This window comes from Sciurus carolinensis, chromosome 3 (genome assembly GCF_902686445.1).
Source record: "Sciurus carolinensis chromosome 3, mSciCar1.2, whole genome shotgun sequence".
Classification (NCBI taxonomy): domain Eukaryota; kingdom Metazoa; phylum Chordata; class Mammalia; order Rodentia; family Sciuridae; genus Sciurus; species Sciurus carolinensis.
The window spans coordinates 158,111,261-158,134,728 of NC_062215.1; the positions used below are offsets into that span (position 1 = coordinate 158,111,261).

The 23,468-nt window shown below is 33.4% G+C and overlaps 1 protein-coding gene across 5 annotated transcripts in view; it reads right to left on the reverse strand.

Moving 5' to 3' along the window:
- Erbb4 (erb-b2 receptor tyrosine kinase 4) overlaps positions 1 to 23,468 on the reverse strand; it is a 1,062,955-nt gene that overhangs the window by 277,032 nt on the left and 762,455 nt on the right. For 4 of the 5 annotated variants that reach the window (XM_047545015.1, XM_047545020.1, XM_047545017.1 and 1 more), the window contains exons 6-9: positions 12,679 to 12,797; positions 9,970 to 10,111; positions 6,706 to 6,819; positions 5,257 to 5,383 (exon numbers count right to left, since the gene is read on the reverse strand). In XM_047545015.1, coding sequence (XP_047400971.1) covers positions 5,257 to 5,383; positions 6,706 to 6,819; positions 9,970 to 10,111; positions 12,679 to 12,797 — 502 coding nt within the window. The remainder of the gene's footprint in view (positions 1 to 5,256; positions 5,384 to 6,705; positions 6,820 to 9,969; positions 10,112 to 12,678; positions 12,798 to 23,468) is intronic. The other variant, XM_047545016.1, reaches the window with a different exon arrangement.

Consider the following 23,468-nt stretch of genomic DNA (forward strand, 5'->3'; position numbering starts at 1 on the left):
AGGGCTATGTAACATTTTTAAGTTATTACATTAAAGGCTTCCCTGGCTGAGTAGAGACTTCATGTTAATATATACCTTTTACAGAAAGATTAAATTAAATTTATTGGATACTTTTCAAAAAAATCGAAACCTTTTACAAACAATTAACTATTTTATTCTAAGTATGTATATACTTGGAGTGATCAAATGTGTTTTCTTTCTCCTATGAACATTTATTGTTTTACTAGTCTATAAGAACCTTCTTTACGTATTGGAGAATAATCACTACAACATAGTGACTACAGTTTTAATAGGGCTATCATTCAAGTTACTCCACAATCCCCTGACACACAGGTAGGTATACGGTTTATCTCCTGGGAATTTGAGACTGAATCCATTGGCATTTACTTACCCCAGGGTTAGAGCCTTGGAAATGCTATCAGTTTCAGCAACCTTCATCTTTAGAACCAGCTGGTGTTGGCTTTCTGAACTTGGTTCACCAGTATATTCCTCTATACTGTAAACTACTTCACATTTTTTAAAAGATACTCTGATTGAGTCAATTACTATTTTAAACTTGATAGAAGACCTGTCACTGGAATGTACTACAACTTTAACATAGGGTAGTGTTAGAAAGCTCAAACACTGGATGCTGCTGAGACTGGAGACCCCTGTAAGTCCTATAAGTGCTTTTCCCTGGTATTCACATACAAACTATGGATCAGAATTTTATCAATTTCACATGAACATCTCTCAAAAGTTTAAAGTCTAAATTGAATGTTCTTGCAAACTTGCTCTATTCAAAAGTAAACACATACGGAATTAATAAGCATGATGTTGAGGACTATGAAGCCAAAAAATGAAGTGTACCATGTTAGAAAACTCTTGTCCTCACTTTTTAAGGTGCCAAGACTTTTATATGCAGAGGAAATATCATCTCTGCAGTAGGAGAATTAGCTTTCAACATTTGTTCTTTGATGAAGAGCCGTGTGTAGAACCGTTCTAGTCACATCAGCAAATATCCTGACTCTATTGAGAAAGACTCAAAATTCAGGGCAAGCACACAATAATGGGGTCAGTCCAAATCTTATCAAGAACAGTTCCAGGTTGCCAGGAAGTTAATGAAATCTGTACTGTTAGCATGCAGCCCAATGGACCACAGAAATTTTATATACCTAATTTAAGAGATTCAGGACTCTCATAAAGTAAGTTGACAGAATTCCACTTACAAAGTTAAGTTTGTAAGTAGCTCTTGGGAGTTTCAGTCTACAGTCACTTGAAACCCATAGTACTTTAAAATCAAGAACTTTCCTGCCTAAATTCAGAAACATGCAAAAGAACATTATGTCACCCTGTCGCTGTGTTTGGTGATACAAAATAAAGCCCAGGATAAAAAGAGAGACACATATTTTCACAATTCCACTAAAATCACTTCAATTTATCACCAAACCTATTATTTTGTTTTCACTGTGTGCTATAATTGCAGTCTATCACACAAACCTTTCTTGTCAGTGTCTCACTGTGACATGGAATCCACATGCTAACTTGATGAGCATGTTATTACTTGAAGTATGCACACATGAACAGTGTCAAAATAGCAAAAGATGAAAGAGAAACCGATAACTCTAACCACCAAGTTTTGCCTGTGGTTTCCACTCTAAAAAGGTAAATAAGTACTTATTTCTGTCTTTGGCGATGGCCCTATTTTGTTATAAACTGAACATGCCAATTAATTTTTAACCTTTGTAGGTATTACAAATTTAATCGATAAATTGACAGTAAATTTATTTTTGGCAGAAATTTCTTTCTGAAAAGCATAATATCATTTAACTAGGATTTTTTGCCCTTTTATTAAAGAATTATCTCAGCTATTCTAATATAATCCTATTAAACACTTGTTATTAATTTATTGAAAATAATAACAATTAGTAAGAAAAAATACTATTTACTTGAAGTTTATATTTATACTACCCTGTATTATTCTCCCTTCCTCTGACTCTCTCTTCCTACACACTACACACACACATACACACACATTACATAAACAAACATACCTTATTCATACATAGATAGGGAACCTGATATCTATTGAATTTTATGATCATGGTTTCCTAAGATGAAATAGGAAAGACTTTGGTATATATGTCTCATTCTGACATGAGATTGAGAATGAAAGATGTGTCATATTTTACATATACATTTGTACTGGAAAATGCCAAATAAATTATGCTTGAGATACAATAACATCAATTATAACTTCAAATATTCCAGGGTTGAGTGCTATTATTAAGTACAGAGAATCATGTGAAGTATGATGGGCAATTGAACTTGAAGGTAATTTTACCTTTATTTAGTTTCTAAGAGAGTCTACAAAAGATTATAGTTAAGTCTATAAAATAATACTTGTTTACAATTTTCTGTGTTATAAACTGGACAAAGTCACTGAGGTTTTTCTTTTGCAGTGTGTTCTCCTCTGTTTTTATTGTTTTTCATTCTATCTCCCTTTCTTTCCCTCCTTTTTCTCCCATTTCCTAAACCCTCTGCTTTTTACACTATTTATTAAGATTTGACGATATGCCACATACGAGGTTGAATAATTCAAAATGAGTTTTGTTTTTAATAACCATAACAATCAGAGGAGATGGGGATTTATTATCCATTCCATTCTCAGTTTTTCACTGGAGGACCATCGAACTATGTACAAACTATCATGGAGCTGCAACTCAAACTCCACTCTGGTCTGGATCAAGTTACCCAGGTAGAAACGCTACTTTGCATTTTCTGAGTTTATTTTTAGTTGTGTTTTACTTTATTTTGATTACCTTTCTTCCTCTAATCCACATTATTTGATGTTTGAATACATTGTTAATCAATAAGCAAAACTGTTCTCCTAAAAAGTCTATCAATCTAACGTTTTGTAAGTCTTCTCAGGAACATTCCTACTGAGATTATAGTGTCCATTTGTTTTCCATTTACTTATAGAAGTTTTCCCCACCCTAAATCATGGGTGAATGAGGACATATAAAATCATTTTGTAACTATTATAAACCTAGAGTTTTAAAAAATATGTTCCATGATAAAACGAGACTAAATTATTCGGAACCGCACTAGATCCAGTCTTTCTCAAACCCCATCCATGTATTGTCTATAATAATTTTCATCATTAGCAGGTCACTTTTCAATAGAGGTAGTTCCACCCCACTAAAGGGAAGTTAGGGCATTTGTAGAGTATTGTGATTCTAACAGTAATTAGGGCATAGTCGAGACTTTTAGTAATAATCTGAGTCCAAGGTTGTTAAATGTCTTTCAAAGTGAAGAATTGCCTCTCCTCTGGTCAACCTTAAAACATCCTCCTCAACATTTAGGATCTCATATCTACAAACTTCATATTTAGTCCTACTCTGTGTGTTATTCCCTGTGCATGTCACTCTAATTTCAGTGAAAGTTATTTCCTTCTCTCTTTGGTTGCATCATATTCTGGTTAGTTATGTTCTATTCCAGAGGTCAGCTATTCCTCTGTTGCTTTCCCCCCTGTACTTCCTATACAAAATGAATTCTAATCTTACTTATCATAAATTTAAATTTTCATTATAAGTGGAAGTTGAGCATTTTCCTATCAATGCCTATTTTTATTATATGTGACTTTTATTTCTTCTTTAAATTATAACTGGAGAATTATAATTTCCTAAAAGCTATGTATGTAATAGGCTGTATTCTCCATAGGTTTTATTTTAGTATTGAGAAAAAGCATCAAATGCTTAATATATAAAAGAGAAAAGTTGAGCTCTGTAGGAATGAAAACCACTTGTCTAATGCAATTCACGGGAATATGACTTCAAATCATTCTCCACACTGACGGACCTGAAGCTATTTCATTTATTATTTTTACATGGAAGCAGGTAATGTGCATTAAATGGGTCTCTCTTATTTCTCTGTTTCTTAGAAGAACTTATTAACATATGATCTTTCATTCACAGTAATATTTCATTTTAAAATAATTAAAATGCAAATATATTGCTTTATTAAGTTTCACATATTTTAAAATTATAAAGATGCACCTAAATATTGACCCCGGTCTCCTATCCAGTGGGCCAAGGAGGCCAAGACGATAATGCAGTGGATGCAGAGGACCAGCAGAGACTATGGTAAAATCAATGGATGGGTCTCATTTCCAGTGCTAGGGCTGTCTGTCTCCAACAGTCTGCTGCCATGTAAGAATGTGATCTTGCCTTTAACAAGTCTACATGTTTCTAAAGGGAACTTAAACTTTTTTATTTTAAACATTTCTTGGAGCAAATACAACAAATCAGGAAGAGAATACATATATACTATTTACAGTATCTGACATGGGACAATATTAAAATCTATATTTTAAAGTAAAGAGTTATTTTGTGCCATAAACCAACCAATAATTTATTTAAATGGAAAGAAATAGTTTGTTTTATTGTTCTTGCTGTTCCTATTTGGACATGTTTATTTTTAATACATTATTTTGTGCCTCAAAATTATGTGAAATATGCTCAGAGTAGGAGCTTGAGTTGAAATATGTGTGTGATATTCTTTATCTGTAGCCTGTAGTGCTAATATTGAGGGATTAAGTAGTAATACAGACAAAAAGTTAAAATATAAAATAAAAATATTGACATTTTTATTATAATTCAAAAGATTCAAATTTGGTTGTTTTCACAGCTAAAATCAGCAGGTGGTTCTATAATGAAGGCACTCAATTTTTATTACCAAACTGAAATTCATTTAATAGATGTCTTACAGTCATAGTAATTTCCCAGCTTAAGAAAAAATAAAAAGATTTCATCAAGGCAAAGAAAATTTCTGAAAGAGGTTCAGGGAAATTCCAACTTTGTTTTATGCCAGGTTATTTGATTTGCTTTACATAAAACTTTTTAAAGGAATATTAATGTATGTTGTCTTGAACTAATCAGGAATTCGAGTGACGTTCTCCACCTTACCTATTAACATTATTTCTTTAAACATGACTAAAAATAACTCAAACTTGCTGAAAACTATGAATTTTAGGAGAAGGCCCTGCTGATAAATTTTAATTTAAATATAAATGTATATTTTCCTACCTAATTCAAACTGCAGATGCATCCCAAAACTCTGGTTTACTACCACTGCTGATGAACTGACCATTACTTGGCAAAGAGCATTAACGGAAGGTAAAATCTTCTAGGTTAAGAAGAATCCAACAGGGCTAAGGAATCTTTTCCATTTTGTCTACATTTTGTAAAATAGTTTTGAATGAAATTGAATACTGACCCATGAATACCAGTGACAAGAAAGATCAAATTCCCATTGATCTTTGTACAGTTTATGAATTTGTCAATGTTACTGGAATCCACAGTCTGAGCTGACATCAATGATCCCGTGCCAATGCCATCACAAGCTGTAGAAACAAGACTCACAGTCAGTGGGCTGAAAAACTTATTTTTGTTCAATAAATTGTTGTACTACCATGATAAAGGAAATAGTATTTTATTGAAAAATTTAAAAGTTACATTTTTTTCCTGAAAAAATAAAATCACTCATTCAGTATTTACTTTTGTCCCTACTTTAAAATATTGTCCTAAAAGAGAAAAAGATTGTCCTTGTATGAGTTATTCTAAGAATTACATTTTATACCAAAACCCAACATTCACACAACACATACAAAAGACAATTTTTCATGAACTTTTCCTTTTCTTTACTAGATTAAATTATTTATTTATAACCCATTCTAAAATTACTTTTAATACTTTTTAAATGCTGGTCACTTTAACAAAATATTTTCCTGGCCTACTAATGTTCCACAATGTATAATTTGAAAAATACTGGATAAAGAAGAATATACATTAAACAAGGAATACTAAAGATATGAGTTGTTACCAGAGTCAAGGAACATTTAAGTATTTGGACTCAAATTCAATGTTATCTCTGCTTTCTGAAGACTTTATTTAAAATAAAAGTGTGTTTGTGTGTGGAGAAAGAGAGAGGGGAGAAAAGAGAAGGAGAGAGAGAGAAGGCAGTCTAAAAGTAAATGTGAAGTTTGGCATTTTTTAAGGAACTCCTTGCTCTTTGAGAGAAGCTTAATAATGTTTGGGAGATCTGAACTATACTTTGGTCCTGCTTAATTTAAGCTTCATTCTGGTGAGAAATTTGATCACTCACAGCTAGAAGGGATTTCTTCTTCCACTAAAATCCTACAGCATGAATTATCTGCAACATTTATTTAATGCTTATAGTAAACTTCCTTGTCATTTCACACATCTTTTAAAAAATATTATAAGACCAGGGGAGTAAGTTTCATGTAGTATATTCCTTTGCATTCCCATTTATGCTTAGCAGATCATTTTGTGTAGAGTGACAAGCAGCTAATATGTGCAATAAGCATGCAGATCCTTGTTTTGTATCAAATATCTAATATTTGTTAATGATAAAATGCAACTTTATTTCTGAGTTCCTATGAAAGTTAACTCTGAGTTTTAACTGGATCTAAGCTTTAGTTGACATAATTCAAAACCAATAATACGCACTGTTAGTTGATACTTTGGGCAACTGTCCAAAGTCATGGAAAGTGTGGGGGGACAGGAAGATTTCATTGTGGTAGTGAGTTTATTCTGAGGCTAACTTCAATGGCCTATTGAAAAGTAAATGAAAGACCCTGGTATAAGGTCTCAGTATAAGGCTTGGTATAAGACCCAGTTCTAACCAAAGACAGCTATCACTCACCTTTTGGGCAAATATCAGTGCAAGGTTTACACATCTTAATTCCATTTTCTTCTACTTCCATCTTGGAACTAGGGCAGGCACGCACACAAGAACTGGAATCTACCACAAAGTTGTCTAATTAAAAAAAAAAAAAAGTAAAATAAACAATAATGTCAGAGCAACCATCAAGTTCATTTATTTATTTTTATTTTTTATTTCTTTAGCTGAACCACTCAGGTGTGCCTTACTGCTGAGTTACATCCTCAGCCCCTTTTATTTTGAGACAGTGTATATCTAAGTTGCTTAGGGTCTCTATAAATTGCTGAGGCCAGCTTCAAACCTAAGACCTCCTGCCTAGGTCTCTCAAATTGCTGGGATCACAGGTCTGTGCCACTATGCCTGGCTCAGCCATCAAGTTTAAACAGGGCATTGTAGATTTTGACAGCTTATATGCCTCTTCCCCTAGAACAAATTTTTGTTGTTGTTGTTTAAATATCTCAACTTGAAATATTATCTTAACCATCCACACTAAAACCTTAGGCAGTGTGTTACCAGAACCTTGTACTTGCTTTATAGCTATGACTCTACATCCTGAACTGCCCCCAAGATAGAGTGAATTTCCTTTATACACTTAGGAAACATGACATTTAGTTTGTGTTTCTCAATAGTTCCACTTCATTTCAGGTCATGATGCAAGTTTGAAGTCTAAAAATACTTCAAGTTCATGAAGCACAAATGAAGCTTAAGTTAAATTGCTTTGGATCAAGAGAGTGCACTTCATAACCAAGACAAAATGTTTAAAATACGTTCTATCTCTCAATGGAGTGCCATGGAACTTTCTCATATTTATATTTGAAGAAATAAAAGGAAATTTCAAGTGGTAGTACTTTAGGGAAAGTAGGTCAATAAACAGGGAACATTTTATTACCTAAACTTCTGTGAAATGTTTTGGAGACCAGGTGATCTGTGATACACCAGGACATTCTCTCCAAAATAAGGGACAAATGACTGTCTCTAGAGTTGTCTACCATAAAGGGAAAACACAGTGCCTACAAGGCCACTCTAGTTTGGAAGGTAGGATCATCCTACACTTGGGAATACTGCTCTGGCTCAATATGTGATAGTGTGGAAGACTTGCAGTCTGGAGGGGTACCCACAGCAGGAAAGGTACATACATGGTGCAGGTCCATGCTGTGGTACAGGCAAACTTGCTACTTGGGACATAAAACCCAACAAGCTGTATGATATAGGATGTATTATAGTGGGAGTACATGGCTACTTATGATAAGTAGCAACTGGAGAAAACTCAGCAGAGACCTCTTAGGTTTCTAGAGCTAAGCCACACCATCAGTAGCATATAATTATACACCATTTAACAAAGAGTTCCTGGCATGCATCTAAGACCTGGTAGAGTCAAAGTACCTCGCACTGGGTCTACAGTTACTCTTGTGGTCAGAACTGCCCTCCATGAACAAAGTTTTTTTAGAATAATGATTTCGTAACATTGGGAAGAGTAAACAGCACTGTAAAATTGAAGCAGTACATCTGGGACTGGGTATGGGAGAGGCACAAGTGACCTGCATTAGCTGGTGAATCAGACCCCTTGTAACCCACCCATGCACTTGTACCCCACAGTCATCTCTTGCCTCTGCTACATGAAGACAGGAGGGGGCACTTATGAAAAGCTGACAGAAAAGACCAAAGGTAAGCTTGAACATGGGTGCAAGCCAAAAATGGATGGTGGCTTCCCTGGGCACTTGCTTAGGAATGGAGTTGAGAGGCAGAGGAAGGACAAAAGCCTACAGAGAGCATAGTTCTAGGTAGGACAATTCATCACTCATTTTGTGTGGAGAAAGAAGAGGCCTCCTATATGGACTCATGAGCAGTGGCTTGCCCTGGAAGGAGAGATACTGGAAAATCTGATGACAAAGCAAATCCAGGGTACTCATGGGAGTAGGCATAAAGCATGGAGGTCCTTATATACCAATGGTCTACCAGAGAGCATCAACCTCCAAAGAGACCCTTTGTTGAGAGGGTATCAAAGCCCATTCCTGCTTCCTTCCCCCACCCCACCCTCCCCCCCCGCTACTGGTACAGATTCTGAGATGATTCCCTAATAACCTAATCTCTTTGCAACGCAACCTGCATCAGGTTCATATACTAAGTATTAAGTAAGCATTCTTTCTGTGAGGTCTTGGATAGTACCACATAATTAAATGCTTTCATATTTATGCAGTAATTAATGCCAAGTAGAATGAATAAAGATTATAATTGACCTTATGCCAATTGGGTGTAGGTTTTGCAGTCAAATTTGTTTCAAAAAGGTGTTATTTGGAGTTGTTGGATTTTCAGAACTCTGGATTAGGAATTGAAGGCCTGTACTTAGAAGCTAAATGTCCTTGTTTTCCCAAAAGAGTTCAAGCTTGGCAAACCAGGAATCATGAAAAATGCCCATCTGAGATTTGAATTTCACAGTGGACATGTACTGAAGTGCTGAAATTAGTCTGTAATTTCACAGATATAAACTAATCAAAGAAAAGCTTTAGAGTTACCACATCTATATTCTGTAGATCACAAAGCTTTCATTTTAAAAAGTATGTGAAGAAATGTAACTTTTATCATTTTTTGGTCTTTCTAATAGGTAAAATATGAAACATGGAGGAAAGTCCCATTGGTCACTGAAAGCAAAGAAACTGACTCTAGCAAATATCAGCACATATGTTATACTGAACACCTGGTGAGAGCAATGTTGGTCATTTTGAATACCCAGGATGAGCAATCAGTTTGTTAAAGCTCCCTTAATGTATTCTTTATACCTATTTTTTTGTTTCAGATTGGATTTTGTATTAAAATAATAATAATAATAATAATATATATCTTAGTGTAAACAAATTATAAGGAATGAATTTAGGTAGAAATCCATTCTTACTAGAAGCAGGTCCTATTTATTATATAACTTGCTTCCACTCTATTAATCAACTTAATTAACTTCTCCAAGAAAGAGCATAATGTGCAAGATAACTCAGGTATAATGAAAATAACAAGTTCAGGATTCAATAACTCTTTGCTCTAACCTCAAACATTCCAATCCTTTGCTAAAAAGTTTAGAATACTTAAATATCTTGAGTTTTAATTTCCTTGTTTGTGAAATGAAAGTGAGAGTACCCATACTCAAAGTAATTCATGATACTGTTCAAATATCAAATTAAAATGAATTTATAAGAAATGTTTTTTTCATTTCCAAATAATGCTCTAATTAACGACTATTCTTATTCTGTCACTTACGTGGGCACTTCTTGACACAGAATGCTCCATATGTGTACTTTGCATTGAAGTTGTGCTCCAACTGAAAAGTGGTTGGATTGTAGACAAAGGTTTGGGGACATTGAGTAACACATGCCCCACTGTCATTGAAGTTCATGCAGGCCTGCAACAGCAAAAATAACTTTCATTTAAAAATAACTCTCATAATACTTACTAATAAAACATGGTGGTGATACATTTATGAAAGTCATGTTCATTATGTAGTATACACCAATTTTATAAAAACTGCAAATTTTGATAATTTTAAAGTCATTTGTCTTTCTGTGTTTCCACAAAATTTTTTTCAGATGTCAGTAAAATACCATCTATGGTTTCTAATGTCCAAATTGCTTAGTATTTAGCCACTAATTTTGAAACTAAGAGATGGTTTAAATTATTAAAATTAGCTGATAGTGAAGAATTATTTAAGTTCAGACCTATTCAAATCATTTATACTAAATCTTAAAGTCAACTGAACCTCCAATTCTATAGGGTTTTTTGTTTGTGTTTGAGCTCTTATATACAGTTCAGTGCTTTAAGTGGAATGTTAAACACAAACATCACCATTGAATAGTGAGAAACTTTAACAAATGTTTAAACTGGACTTAAGGAAAAGACTGTCAGTTGTCTAGCCACAGGTAAATGTAAGGTGTATAATTAACCTGTAAATAAATAATATGAGGCCATTTCTTGTATAGCATTTTCATAATGCCACACAATTTAGTAAAGTCACCACATTCAAATAAGACAGTTCATTTATGCTGACAGATTTGTCTTGAGAACTCAACTCTTTAATTCTTAAAGCTCATTTGAAAGTAACTAAAAGCCATTTTACCACCTGAGATTTAGGTATTTGGTAGCAAATGAAAACATATGTATAAGTACACATAAGCATATGATTAACAGAAGTGTGGGTGAGCTAATTCTCTTAATTAAGAAACTAAGCTTTCATAGGAATAATTCAGGCCTTGGAAGGCAAGCTAATGTGAACTCAAGTTCTGTTTTACATTTCATCATAAACTGTCATATGGTTATTAATAAGCATTAATTTATTCTGTTTCCTCAAAACATTTGCTTCATCAATTGTTGTTTTAGTGAGCACTTTATCACAAACATGACAATTCCCTGATGAAGGTCTACTAGATGCATAATCAGAATGAGACTACTGATGATCCATTATTCACTGAGATGACACTTTCTAGGAAGAATCTATTAAAAACCAATCTAGAAAACTCAGTAAGTTTTAATTTATGGTTATGAAACTTCGTGTGTCCTTATAATTGCTTTACTAACATATTTTATGCAATCTTATGCATAGATTGCTGGGGAACAAAGAACATAAGCCAGAGAAATAAAAAATATTTACCTTCCAGACAACAAACAAGCATATTGTAACTTATACCAGAACACTAGTCTTGCATTCATGAACATTCTGTAATAAATGCTGAATGTGACCACTGCACCATTCGATAAAGTAATGAAATGAGAATTCTGCAGCTCACTTGATCTGCTTGGCACGGTAATGGAACAGCAAAAAAAGGTGGTGTCAAACTTCTGAGAGTTTTCGTTAATGTTCATTATTGTTATTGTTTTGGAATCATTAAAGCAACACCTGGAGGGTTCAGTGTCCTCAAAAATCAAGCTTGCAAACCCATCTGTCTATACTCGTGATGGACAAGAAAAAGTTCTCAGTTCAAGATCTGCTGAGTTTCTACCTCAGATTTTTAACACTCTGATTTCCATTTTTTTTCTTTCTCCCTATACACTACTGCAATACATATTTTTATTTCACTGCACAATTAGCAGACAAGTTAAATTTCTTATAATATTAAAAAAACTAAGAAATTACTAAGTGCATCATATCTGCATTTTTACTTTGTTTATTGGAATTGTCAAATTTTAAAATGCTCAATTCTACTATATATTTTCATGTGATACATACTTGAGAAGTGGAATAAAGAAAACAAATTATTGCATTCACTTTCAACAATAAAAGTGATTTCCTATTTTTATGACTCTCAGCTTAAAAATAATACTAGAGTTCTGGTGTATAAAATTGAGTTAACTATTGCTCACAGAATTGCTCATATGTATTCCAAAGAACAAAAATACTATATCAAGGATACAATACCAAAATGCAATTAAAGTCTCCCTAATAAGCTGCAAATGCAGCTAAAATATATCATAAAATTAGCATATTGGTTGTTTTAAATGGGCATTTGTAAATATTAAATTTTGAATAACATGAGCTTCTAAAGAATATGAACTGGAAAATACTTAAACTCATAAATTTATCTGCTATAATCATAAAATTTATGTTAAAAAAAAACAAAATGCAATTGCCCTCTCTGACAGTACTCAAATATGCAATGATATGGACAGGTAACCTCTGCATTTTGGAAAGGATGTTGTTAGATGCTAAGAAAGATATATTGATATATATTCCCCAGTAAACATCGCTTTTAGTATAAATTGTGTCCAATACAAAATTCATTTGATGAAACAGAGTAATTCCAGTTAATCAAGAGCCAACTCAGTAAGGGCATGACTTCTAGGAAGACAGATCATCTTGCTTAATCCTAAAATGTCAAATTTTTTTTATCATAATCAGATGGGAAAGATTCAATATGCCTGAGATGAAGAGGGAGCAAAGGAGAGGAACAGAGGAATAGGGAGAACTCCCAGACATACAAAGCAGTCCGTGTCCTTAGGTCCTGCGCAACCTCCAGCACATTCTCGATGGCAGCAATCACTGACATAGGGTCCATAGCACCTGCCATCACATTGTTCTGCACACACCGTCCTTGTCACTGCAGAAGACAGAGATGGGACCTCTATCAGAGTCAGTCACCAACACAAATTCCTAAGGTTATATGCAACAACTGAGAAAAGCTAAGTTCTGGAGAAACAACTTGACTCAGCAAACATTTAATGAGCAAAGCCTGCAATTAGATCAAAATCACTATATAAAAATCCCCAACATTAGTGTAGATATTTATTTTTATATTCTTTCTTGTTTAAGAGAATATTTTTAGTGCCTAATAGATATCATTCAGGTTGGGAAGATGGAATCAGTAATGAATTCACTCCACACAATGTATACAGTAAGGTCCTGTGGGAAAAGGTGGCCCCAGAAGTGGATTTAAGACTTTTTAATAGTTAATGGGAAAAAGCAAACATCTTATCTTTAGTAATAATGTATTTTACATGAGAAAAAAGGAAAAAAGGAAAGTCTAGAAAAGGAAAGGAGGGCCAGAGGAAGGGAACACTTTTTTTAGTTAACTCAATAAAAACTTTTCTTATTCTTCAGTTCAAGTTGACAGCATCATATCATGTTACACTTTAGAAAGCAAGGGCATGGACAGTTCATCAAAATTATAGTAATGAGGAACACAACACTGTTTATTTCACTTATTCCAGCCAGATTTTAAAGTATTTTTCAAATACAAATTTTACAGGGTATGGATAGTACATCATTTTCATATTTTCAGTTCAGTCTTGTTTCTTTCAACCTTTGTGACTAGTTTTTCTAAGCTTCTTTCACTGCTGCTTTACAAAGAATCTGCCTCTTAAACATTAGTATTCCCCAGATTTTGGTCTTGACAATTTTCTGTGGACTACAGGCTCATTCTTAGATAAAATCATTCAATCCAAGTTGTATGACTTGCAGATCCAAAGTGGATTCTCTGTGGAGCTACTTCTTATCATAACTTAATAGGAGATTTTGAAAATAAATATTTGAATCTGGGTTTGTGAGTTTGTATCTCATATTTACAAATTGAAGTCCATTCAATTTTGAAATAAAGAATTTCTTCTACAAATATTCTAGTATAAAATTCTACATAATAAAACAGTTTGGCCTACTCACTCGCTCATTTAATACTATCTGTCTCACCTATTTAATACTGAAGCTTCCCCAAACAACTGACTCCTAGAGACTTTCCTCTTCTTTCTCCTCCTTCTCTTGTCCAGTATTTGTCTTTTTTCTTTGTTTTCCCTTCCTTCCTTCCTCCTTTCTTTCTCACTTCCTTCTGTGCTTTTGTTATAGCATTTATCGCTATCTAACATACGATCCAAAGTCTTTATTACATTTATTTTAGAGGGTATTCCAAAGTTTAGAATTATACCTGGCATTCATGTAATTTCATTTACATTTTGTATATTCATTATATGTGTGTTCATACATACACATACACATATTATATACCCAAACAGATTATATCCATGCACTAACTTTTTATAGTCATTTATTGTACCTACACTGCTCTTCCTATATTTTAACCAAGTGGTGTATTTATTGAGTGTACTAATTAGTAATGCATGCTGTATAGGGCAAATGTTTTTAATAGTTCTGTAAAGAGTAGATTCAAATGTAACTTTTTCTCTTCCAGATTAAATAAAAACCTGTTCATATAACAAGAGTCACTAATTAAAATAGCAGACATATGATAAACAAACAAATTATACAGTTGAAATAAGTGTCATCACAGGACAGTCTATTAATTTGATTCTAATTGACAGGCATTACTCAACTGGAAAACAATAGCATGGAATTGAATCAACAGTCATATCCCATAAGGCACATCACATTTTAATTCTAGATGCATATATCTAAGTGTTGATTTCTATTTTTAACTCTTATCACAATTTAAAGAAGTATACAAAATGTTTCAATTTCCCTTTAATTGATTACTCTGTTCTTTCATAACAAAATAGGAAAATAATATATTTATAAAAATAAGATAATTAATTCTGAATTTATTTTAAAATTATTGATTAAATGTTCACATTAAAATCACTTTTGTCATAGAACACAGTATTTAAACATGAAAGTAAGATGTTATAATTATTATGCTATTATAAGTATAATCTTAGACTCAATAACATGTATTGCATTTTATACCACTTAAAAAATGTACTTTAAATGACTTAATCATATGTGTTAAGTCAACTTCAGAGTTTTTGAAATAGCAAGTTCTCCCAGATAGTAGTGAAATATTTCATTCATTTCTAGGACATCTTGATCTTCATGTTCCATTTCACTTCAGGAATACACAAAAAAATTTAAAAAATCCAAGTCACTATGCAAAGGCAAATATATTTTAAAATTAATTTTAAGACATTAACAGGAAATTATGGGATTTTTCTCAAAAACAGTCTGTAATTGAGTTTTCAAATATTGTTATATATACTCAGTATTAAAAGTAGTACTCCTTAATTTCAAATGAAAATTTATTAAGCAAGAAACACATTTGGAAATGTTTGATGAATCAGTAAGCAAAAGAACAAAATGATAAACTTAATTTACAAATAGTGATGAGACTGAGTTAAGAAACATCAACTTTTTACATTGTTTTGTGAGACTTGTTTTTTAAAAATAAAACATTCTTCTTGCATACATCCAAGTTGTGAGCAGGGCAAAGGGCACAGCATTGTAAAGTAAATCCATTTACCAGAACATGGAGATTAATAAGCATCATTCCCTTAATACAGATAAACTCATCAAATTGTACTCAAAGTTTAAGATGAGAAACACAGAACAAAATACAGGTCCTGAAACCAATGCGATAACTCAGCCTTCATAGGAGCATTAACATATAATTGCTTTAGTTTTTATTAATTTCCATCCATACTGGGATATTTCAATGGAAATGTTTTCACTGTGTTTGGTATGCTTTCTAAATTGCTTCACTGGGTGCATTAAAATATTTGGGTCAAGTTTTAACTAGCTTGTTCATTGCTGGTATACTGCTAAATGCAATTAATATAAAAGGTAAAACCTGAGAAGTTAAACTTATATTTGGGTCAGTAAACTTGAAATTGGCAATGGGGATTCATTCAAAATATCCATGAGCACCAGTACCATGTATTCCATGGTAAAGAAATATTGCTAAGAGAATACCTATCACCTCTAAAAATTAAAGTGTTTGTTAACATTATTGTACAAACACCTCACTAATGAAAACAAAAGTTTAATTACTTCTCTAAATACAATGATATCCAAAGTTATTATTAAAGTTGCTCCTTTAGAAAAATTTATTTGAAAAGTGTCAATTGGCAAATGAAATATTTGTTTTTATTTTCTACGAGTAGCCAAAAGGATGTTACAGTGACAAGTAGAAAGGTCTGTTTGCCCATTAACAAGAAGCAATAAGGTTAAATGTAGGGAGAGCCTTTATAAATGTTTGCTCTCCATATTTTTGCACTTGACTGATTTCCTCCTTCTTCCCTGTTTCCTTCCTCCTTCCTCCTTTTCTCCCTCATTGCCTTAAAAAAAAAAGTTTTGACTAGTGCATTATAGTTACATATAAGCTTGAGATTCTTTGTGGTATGCTCACATATTCATAGAGTGCAGTTGGGTCAATTTTGTTCTCCAGTACTTCCCCGTGTCTACTCTTCTTCCCTCCTTCTGCTTCCTCCCCTTCTTCTACTCTCTTGGTCTCCCTTCTGTTTTCAAGAGATACCCTTTACATTCCTGATTTTTTTTTTTCTCTTGAGCTTTCACATATGAGGTCAAATATTTGACCCTTGACTTTCTGAGTCTGGCTTTGGATTAGCTTCACTTCCTCTACCCAGTGAGTCTGAACTGGTTTGTATATTAGATCATGTCATGGGACCTTTCAAATTTGAATATAAGAATTCTTATATAAATAAAAAATTCAATTAGTATCAGTGGGGTCTAAAATTATCCATTTGTCATAAGCCCCTAAGGAATGTCACTGCCTGCTTATTCCACAAACTCCATTTTTAGTAGTAAAATATTTTTTCAAATACATTAAACTGATAATTACCTAATTCCTATTAAATGAAAATAACTGGCAACGTACTAAGTTATTTTTTTACAGTTTTAATAAGTTGCACAGGTAATTCCAATGCACAGTCTAGAGCTGAAAAACATTATTGTCTATGGTCAAAATGCAAAAAAAATTTTTAGTCATTTACACCATTTGATTGACGGATTATTCTTTGAAACTTAATCACAATGACTTCTTGCTTTTATTTCCTATTTGTGTTCTTAAGTGCTCTATCACTAATAGGAAATCAAACAAAAAATTGATAAGCAAACAGATGATAAAATTTTGGAGGAAAAGGACCTAAATTTGGGACAGAAACATGGCTTGGCTCATTCTGAAGGCAAAAGTTTCAGAAAAATGGGACATATCATCATTAGCATCTCAGGCAGCAGTTGTATGCACATAAAGTATCATGGGGCAAACCCTAATTTCATTGCAAAGCATATTTTAAAGCATGCTCATTTAATTTGTTCTTTTATTTTTATCTCAATTAGTATTAATGACTCATATCTATATACCTATATTATTTAAATTTTTATGGACAAAATTTTGACAAACCATGTATGTAAAACACAATATATTAAATATTACTTCAATGGAAAGTTTTTGAGGTTATGGGGTTTTCAGTTACATATCTGGAGGTTTGAATAGGAAGAAAAATGCTTGGGTTAAACAAAGGTGATTCTGGTTGGATGTACAGAAGAATTTATCGACTATTAGAGTGATAAAAACACTGTAATGAGCAACTGAATGGGTTTCTCAAGTGTTTATTTGTCAGTATTTTAAAAGGAAATCTCTCCTAGATGCTTTAGATATCTACTTAATTAAAGGCAGGGGGTTTGATAAAATGTTCTCTAGAGGTACCCTTTAGCTTTGGAGTCCAATATTTATTCCAATGAATGGTGAAATGGTACCTAAAAAGATGAGTACACTGGGTCACGTAGCTTGTTTTCAGAAGCTGCCGTCACCAGGATATAGTTGGAGAGAAACAAATAAAACTCACAGACCATTCAAGAACAGGCTGTGAGGTGTGGAAAATCAGGTTTAATGAAACTAACTCTAAAGTACACATTGCTATTCATTCTCCCAAAGGAAAATAGCTGGACACATCTGTGTACCCAGAGTCAGGTGAACTTTAAGGATCAAATAGGAAGATTTAAAATAAGATGCCTGGCTCTCCTCCTGCATTCTGATTCAGCCAGTCTGGAGGAGGTGCCAGAAAATTCATCTTTTTGTGTTAGAAACCCCAAGTTTTTCAGAGGAAGACTTTATAAGCCAATATTTTGAAATTTCTACTCAAAGACACTTCTTCCTCAGGAAAAGTTCCTCTGGGATAGGTAAAACATTTATTTAGACAGAAAGGCAGAGGTGGAGATGGGTCTTAAACTGAAATGTTCTTCATTATCTCCCTAAGCTAGAGACTTATTAAGCCAAAAATTGTTGCCACACAGAGTAAGGCCTTATGATAAGCTTGCATCCTGGTGTGAACAGGGTGGAAATGTTTCACTTTTAGGAATTTTCAATTATTTTAGCCAACACATAAGGTCTAACATATTGAAGAAGACTCTCAGGTGATATGAGTTTTTATATATATACATATATACACACATATATGTGTATATATATATATATATATATATATATACACACACACATACATACACACACATACACACACATATGTGTGTGTATATCTATCTATCTATCTATCTATATATATATATAATTTTTTAACAGTTAACAAAGTAGAATTATGGAAAAGTGTTTAGGTCTTCCAAATTCCCATTCCCATAACACAGAAGAAAATCTAACTAATTTTCTTTTATTCCTAATTCCTAATTACACTGATGATAGCTATTGTAAATTAACTGACTGGTGTGAACCACACAATTACACTACCACAGGTAGTGTTCAATCCTAAATGCAATAACTTCTTAATTCACCTGGAAAACATGGCAAATACCTGTTCATCTCTTGTTGAAACTGACATTCAGAGGCAGTTAATACAAGCATGCCCAGATTTTGGCAGGTACTAATTAAGTTTGACCCTTTTCCCATAAAAATCCCTGGTGACCCATGGGCTATGCCATGATAATACTGTTAGTTGTGTCAAGGAGGAAAGGGGTCTTGTCTAATCCATTCTTCATCAGTAGTCACTTTATTCATTTATTTAATGAAGTTTTATTTAAACTATTTTATAAAGACAAGCTCAGTTGTTCATCAAGGGACCTTAAAGTTGATTTTAAACTAGACTCTTGGCCACCAGGGAAATTCTCCCTTATTAATAGGCTATAAGCTCACCAAATTTTGTGAGTCAGTATTTGAAGAAAAACAATATTGCCCAATTATATCAACTAAAAACAATATTCTTAAGAAAGAATATGAGCTAATTTACATATCCTACAGGATGCAGATACGAATGTCAAGACCATAAAGGAAGGACATGAATCTGCATGATAAAATCTTAAAAACAGCATCTTTAAAAAATATTTTTATATTGTAATTAGAGGCTGCAACTTATAGTCCACTAGTAAATGACAGACTGGAGATAACATAATCAAAAATTGAAATAATATTATCATGGACCTGTCACACATCAGGAAATGTAGAAAAATTGATATTCATCATTTGAAGTCACTGTGTCTTACAATAGATCACATCTCTGCACCAATCTTGATTGGAAAATGAAAACAATCCTATCACTTTCACTTCTTCTTGTTATCTATCTAAAATATAGTAGAGGAGAATGAAGATAACTTCTCTCCCACTTAATATGCATCTCAGTTTCCTATTCACATTGTGATGAAAATAATCACAGAATATTAAAAATAATCACAGAACATTAAAATGGAAAAGACAGAGGCTCATGTTGGGTAAGGAATAAATAAGTATCTCTTGAACCAAAGAGCTATATAGTCTAAATTTCACATTTTATTGATAAGAAATCTGTTACTGTTACTTGCCTCTGTTTAAATTCAAAATAATGTTCACATGTCTCTGAGAGATATCAGTACTTCTTCAGGGTATCCCAGGAAGTTTCCAGTTTGGATGAAGACTGAAAAATTGGACAAACTATTGATGGGTGTAGAACTGATTAGAGATTTCTTGAAGAGTAATTTGTCCATCAAACCTGTGCATATAAATTCATCTGTGACAAAGAAGTTCTAGTTCTAGAAAGAAATCTGACTTGTGGAAGAAGGTGCACTTGTGGACAACTATCATTTTAAGATATCCATTGGTCATAACTGAGACTGGAACAATGCAACCCAAATGTCCACTAATCAGGAAGTGGTTAAGTAAAGTAAGGCGCAGCCATAACTGGGGAAAATGCTGCAGCATACAAAGAAATATGGTTGATCTCCTTGTGCTGAAATGAAAGGATTTTAAGAATATGATATAGGGGAAATAACATTAAGTGACAGAAGAGTAAGTATTCTACTATAGTTTGTGGAATGGCCCCTGAAGGCTCATCTATGTGAGGCCTGGTTCACAGCTGGAGGTGCTATTGGGAGGTAGGGGGAATTGGGAAGTGGTTGGAGGAAGTTGGTCACTCAGGATTTGTCCCTGAAGGATATATATGACCTGGTCCCTTCCCCTCTCTCTGCTGCTCTGCTTCTTGGCTATCAGGAGGTAAGTGGTTGACTGTGCTATGCCTTTCTGCCATGTTTTATTCTGCCTCACCTCCAGCCCAAAGTAATGGTGCCAGTTAATCATGGACTAAAAGTTCTGTAACCATGAGCCAAAATAAATCTTTCCTCCTTTAGGTTGTGACAAAAGCTTACTAACATATAAAGCCACTTTTGTAAAGAGAAATCTCAGCACATATATGTGCTTTTATCTATACAGATATGCTTGAAACACACATACATACCAAACTTGTTACTATCAAGTAATTTATTTAGGGAAAATACATAGGGTGGGAAAAGTGTGCTCACTGATGGAGAGACATTGTAATATTTAATTCTATCCTCTTGGTATCATGTAAATTTTTAAATGGGAAAAAATAAACTGTAATAAAACAACCTGTGTAGTTGGCAAAGCAAGATAATTATCCCAGTGTCACAGATGAAGAAGTTAGCGTTTCAAAAATATTTAACTACATCATCCTGGGTCAAATAATAAGTCATTATCAAATCGGTTTAAAATTAGTGTCTTGATTCCTGTATATCCTCACGGATTTGTTTGCATTAAGTTATGAGCCACAAACAACCAGTGTCTTATGGCAAAGACCAAAGGAAACAGGAGGAGGGAGGAAGATAGCTCCAGAAATCATTTTATATGCAACACGTTGTATCTAAAATAATCTGACGCACATCTGCTTTCCATCTCTGAAAAAGTTGGTTCCAAAGTAAAATTAACTAATTAACTAGCATGATTAATAAACACTAAGATACTACTCAAATGTTCTTCACACTTGTGATTTAAGCCAGAGATATAAGATGATATATTATGTTTTATACAATCTTACATAGTAGAGGATCCAACCTACAAAATTTACAGAGGAGAAAAATGAGTCATAGTGAGGGCCCATATACTCAATAACACAGTTAAAACAGTGATGCTATAAACACATTTTAAGTATATAAAGAAAATATTTTCATAATAATGTTATCCTCATATAACATATTTGGAATTATCTGGTCAAAAAGACAATCATGTCTGCCTACAAATTAAACGAAGCATCTTCATATTGTTTTTCAGTCTTTTGAACCACAATTGACACTACAAATAACATAACGTACAACACGGCTCAGTATACATACACATGATGAGAAGTTTTAAGGGATAATAGCGACTCTAATTATGTGCAAAACATTTTGATGTTGTCTTTTCTATTCTGCCCTAATCTGGTCTATTTTGTCCCAATCTATCTTATTTCAATAAAAATTTAATGTTTTTGTCATGGTCTATCTGTGAAGTGATTTTCCAATTCACTAACGAGTTTCAACCAGCAGTTTGAAAGCACTGCTCAATTGCCTGGACAAAGGTCAAATTAGGGAATTAGAAAAACCAGTCCGAGGGGTCCTTTTCTATATGTGCAGCAAATTAACCTTCTAATGTATTCAGGAACTTGGAGCCACTGGAGATGAAATTTCCGTTTTCTGAAGTTTCAGTATCACAGAGATCACAGAAAACATTGCACAATATCATCTGCTACATGCCTTCCTTCCAGAATTGTGTCATTGAGACTACTGCCAGGGATGTGTGCCTCTTATTCTCACTTCCAACACTGGAAATCTGGAGTCCTTAACTCAGATCTTCTATAGGGTAGTTTGTTGTAAATTTGGGGCCAGTGCAAAACAACATTTATGATTTTCTTTGGCAAATATTTATAGAAAATAATATATCTGCAGATATAAGAAAAGAAGTTAGGCATTATTAATGTATTCACAAAAGAAATTACCACCTCTGTGATCTGGACAAATGCTTAGAAATCCTTAAAAATTATAGAATGCCATGTGATAAGAAAGAGGATGTGATTTATTTGTAGATCCATCTCTCCTTAAAATTCTGAAATAACATTCGTAGTACATATTTTTGAGGAAGGATAAATAACTACAGAGAAATAAAACTAAAGACAAATCCCTTATTCTCTTACCACAGCAATAACTTTGGGGATCCATGTGTCATTGACCTGCCTGTCACGGTCCACAGCAATATAACAGGCAAGAGATCGCAAAAGTAACTCAAGTTAACTCAGTCTTTAATGGTAGTTTTCAAGTTTGACAAAGGGGATGCATCTCCCTTCATGCCTCTGAGAAAAGTCCCCTCAATCTGAACTTCTCTACACCCCAGAATTCTCTCATCCTCCTTAGAACTCTTTCTCACACTCTGCATCTTGCCCCTCCCACCTGGCTCCCAGATGCTCTATAGGAATTATTTATGACCATTGAAGGAGATGGTCCATATGAAACTGTTATCTTAAATCCAGAACATTTTATTAAGTGACAGGCAGTACCATGAATAACTATAGGAAATGATCTGGAGATGACTCCAATTCTGACTTTACACAAGAGCTGTGCTGAATCAGACAAATTACTTAACCTCTCTGTGCTTCTGTTTCTTCAAGTATGAAAAATAACTATACTTATTTTATGAAGCTATTTTAAAGAACATATGCATTATTAGAAATTATTATGTTTGAAATAGTGCCTAATAAAGTAAGTACTATGCAAATATTTGCTGTTGGTATTGTCAAGTAATAAATGAATAATTATCTTGCTTTATAACGATATTTGTCCATAAAATATTGTATCACTAATATTTTGTTACAGAAGTGTTAATATACTTCTTCTATATGATTTTTCAAAGCTCTGAATTATACAATTATATATGCCAGGCACAGTGGCACACATCTGTAATCCCAGCAGCTCTGGAGGTTGAGACAGGAGAATTGTGAGGTCAAAGTCAGCCTCTGCAACTTAGTGAGGTCCTCAGCAACTCAGCAAGAACCTGTCTCTAAATAAAATATATAAAAGGGCTGGGATGTGACTCAGTGGTGAAGTGCCCCTGGGTTCAATTCCTGGTAGCAGAAAAAATTAATAATAATAATAATAATGATAATAAATTATATTACTATATGATATGTCCTAACTTAATCCCCTTTAAATATTTTTACATTGTTTGCATTTGCTATTACTATAAATATTGGTACGATACATAATATTTAGGCTACAGTTTGTGTAA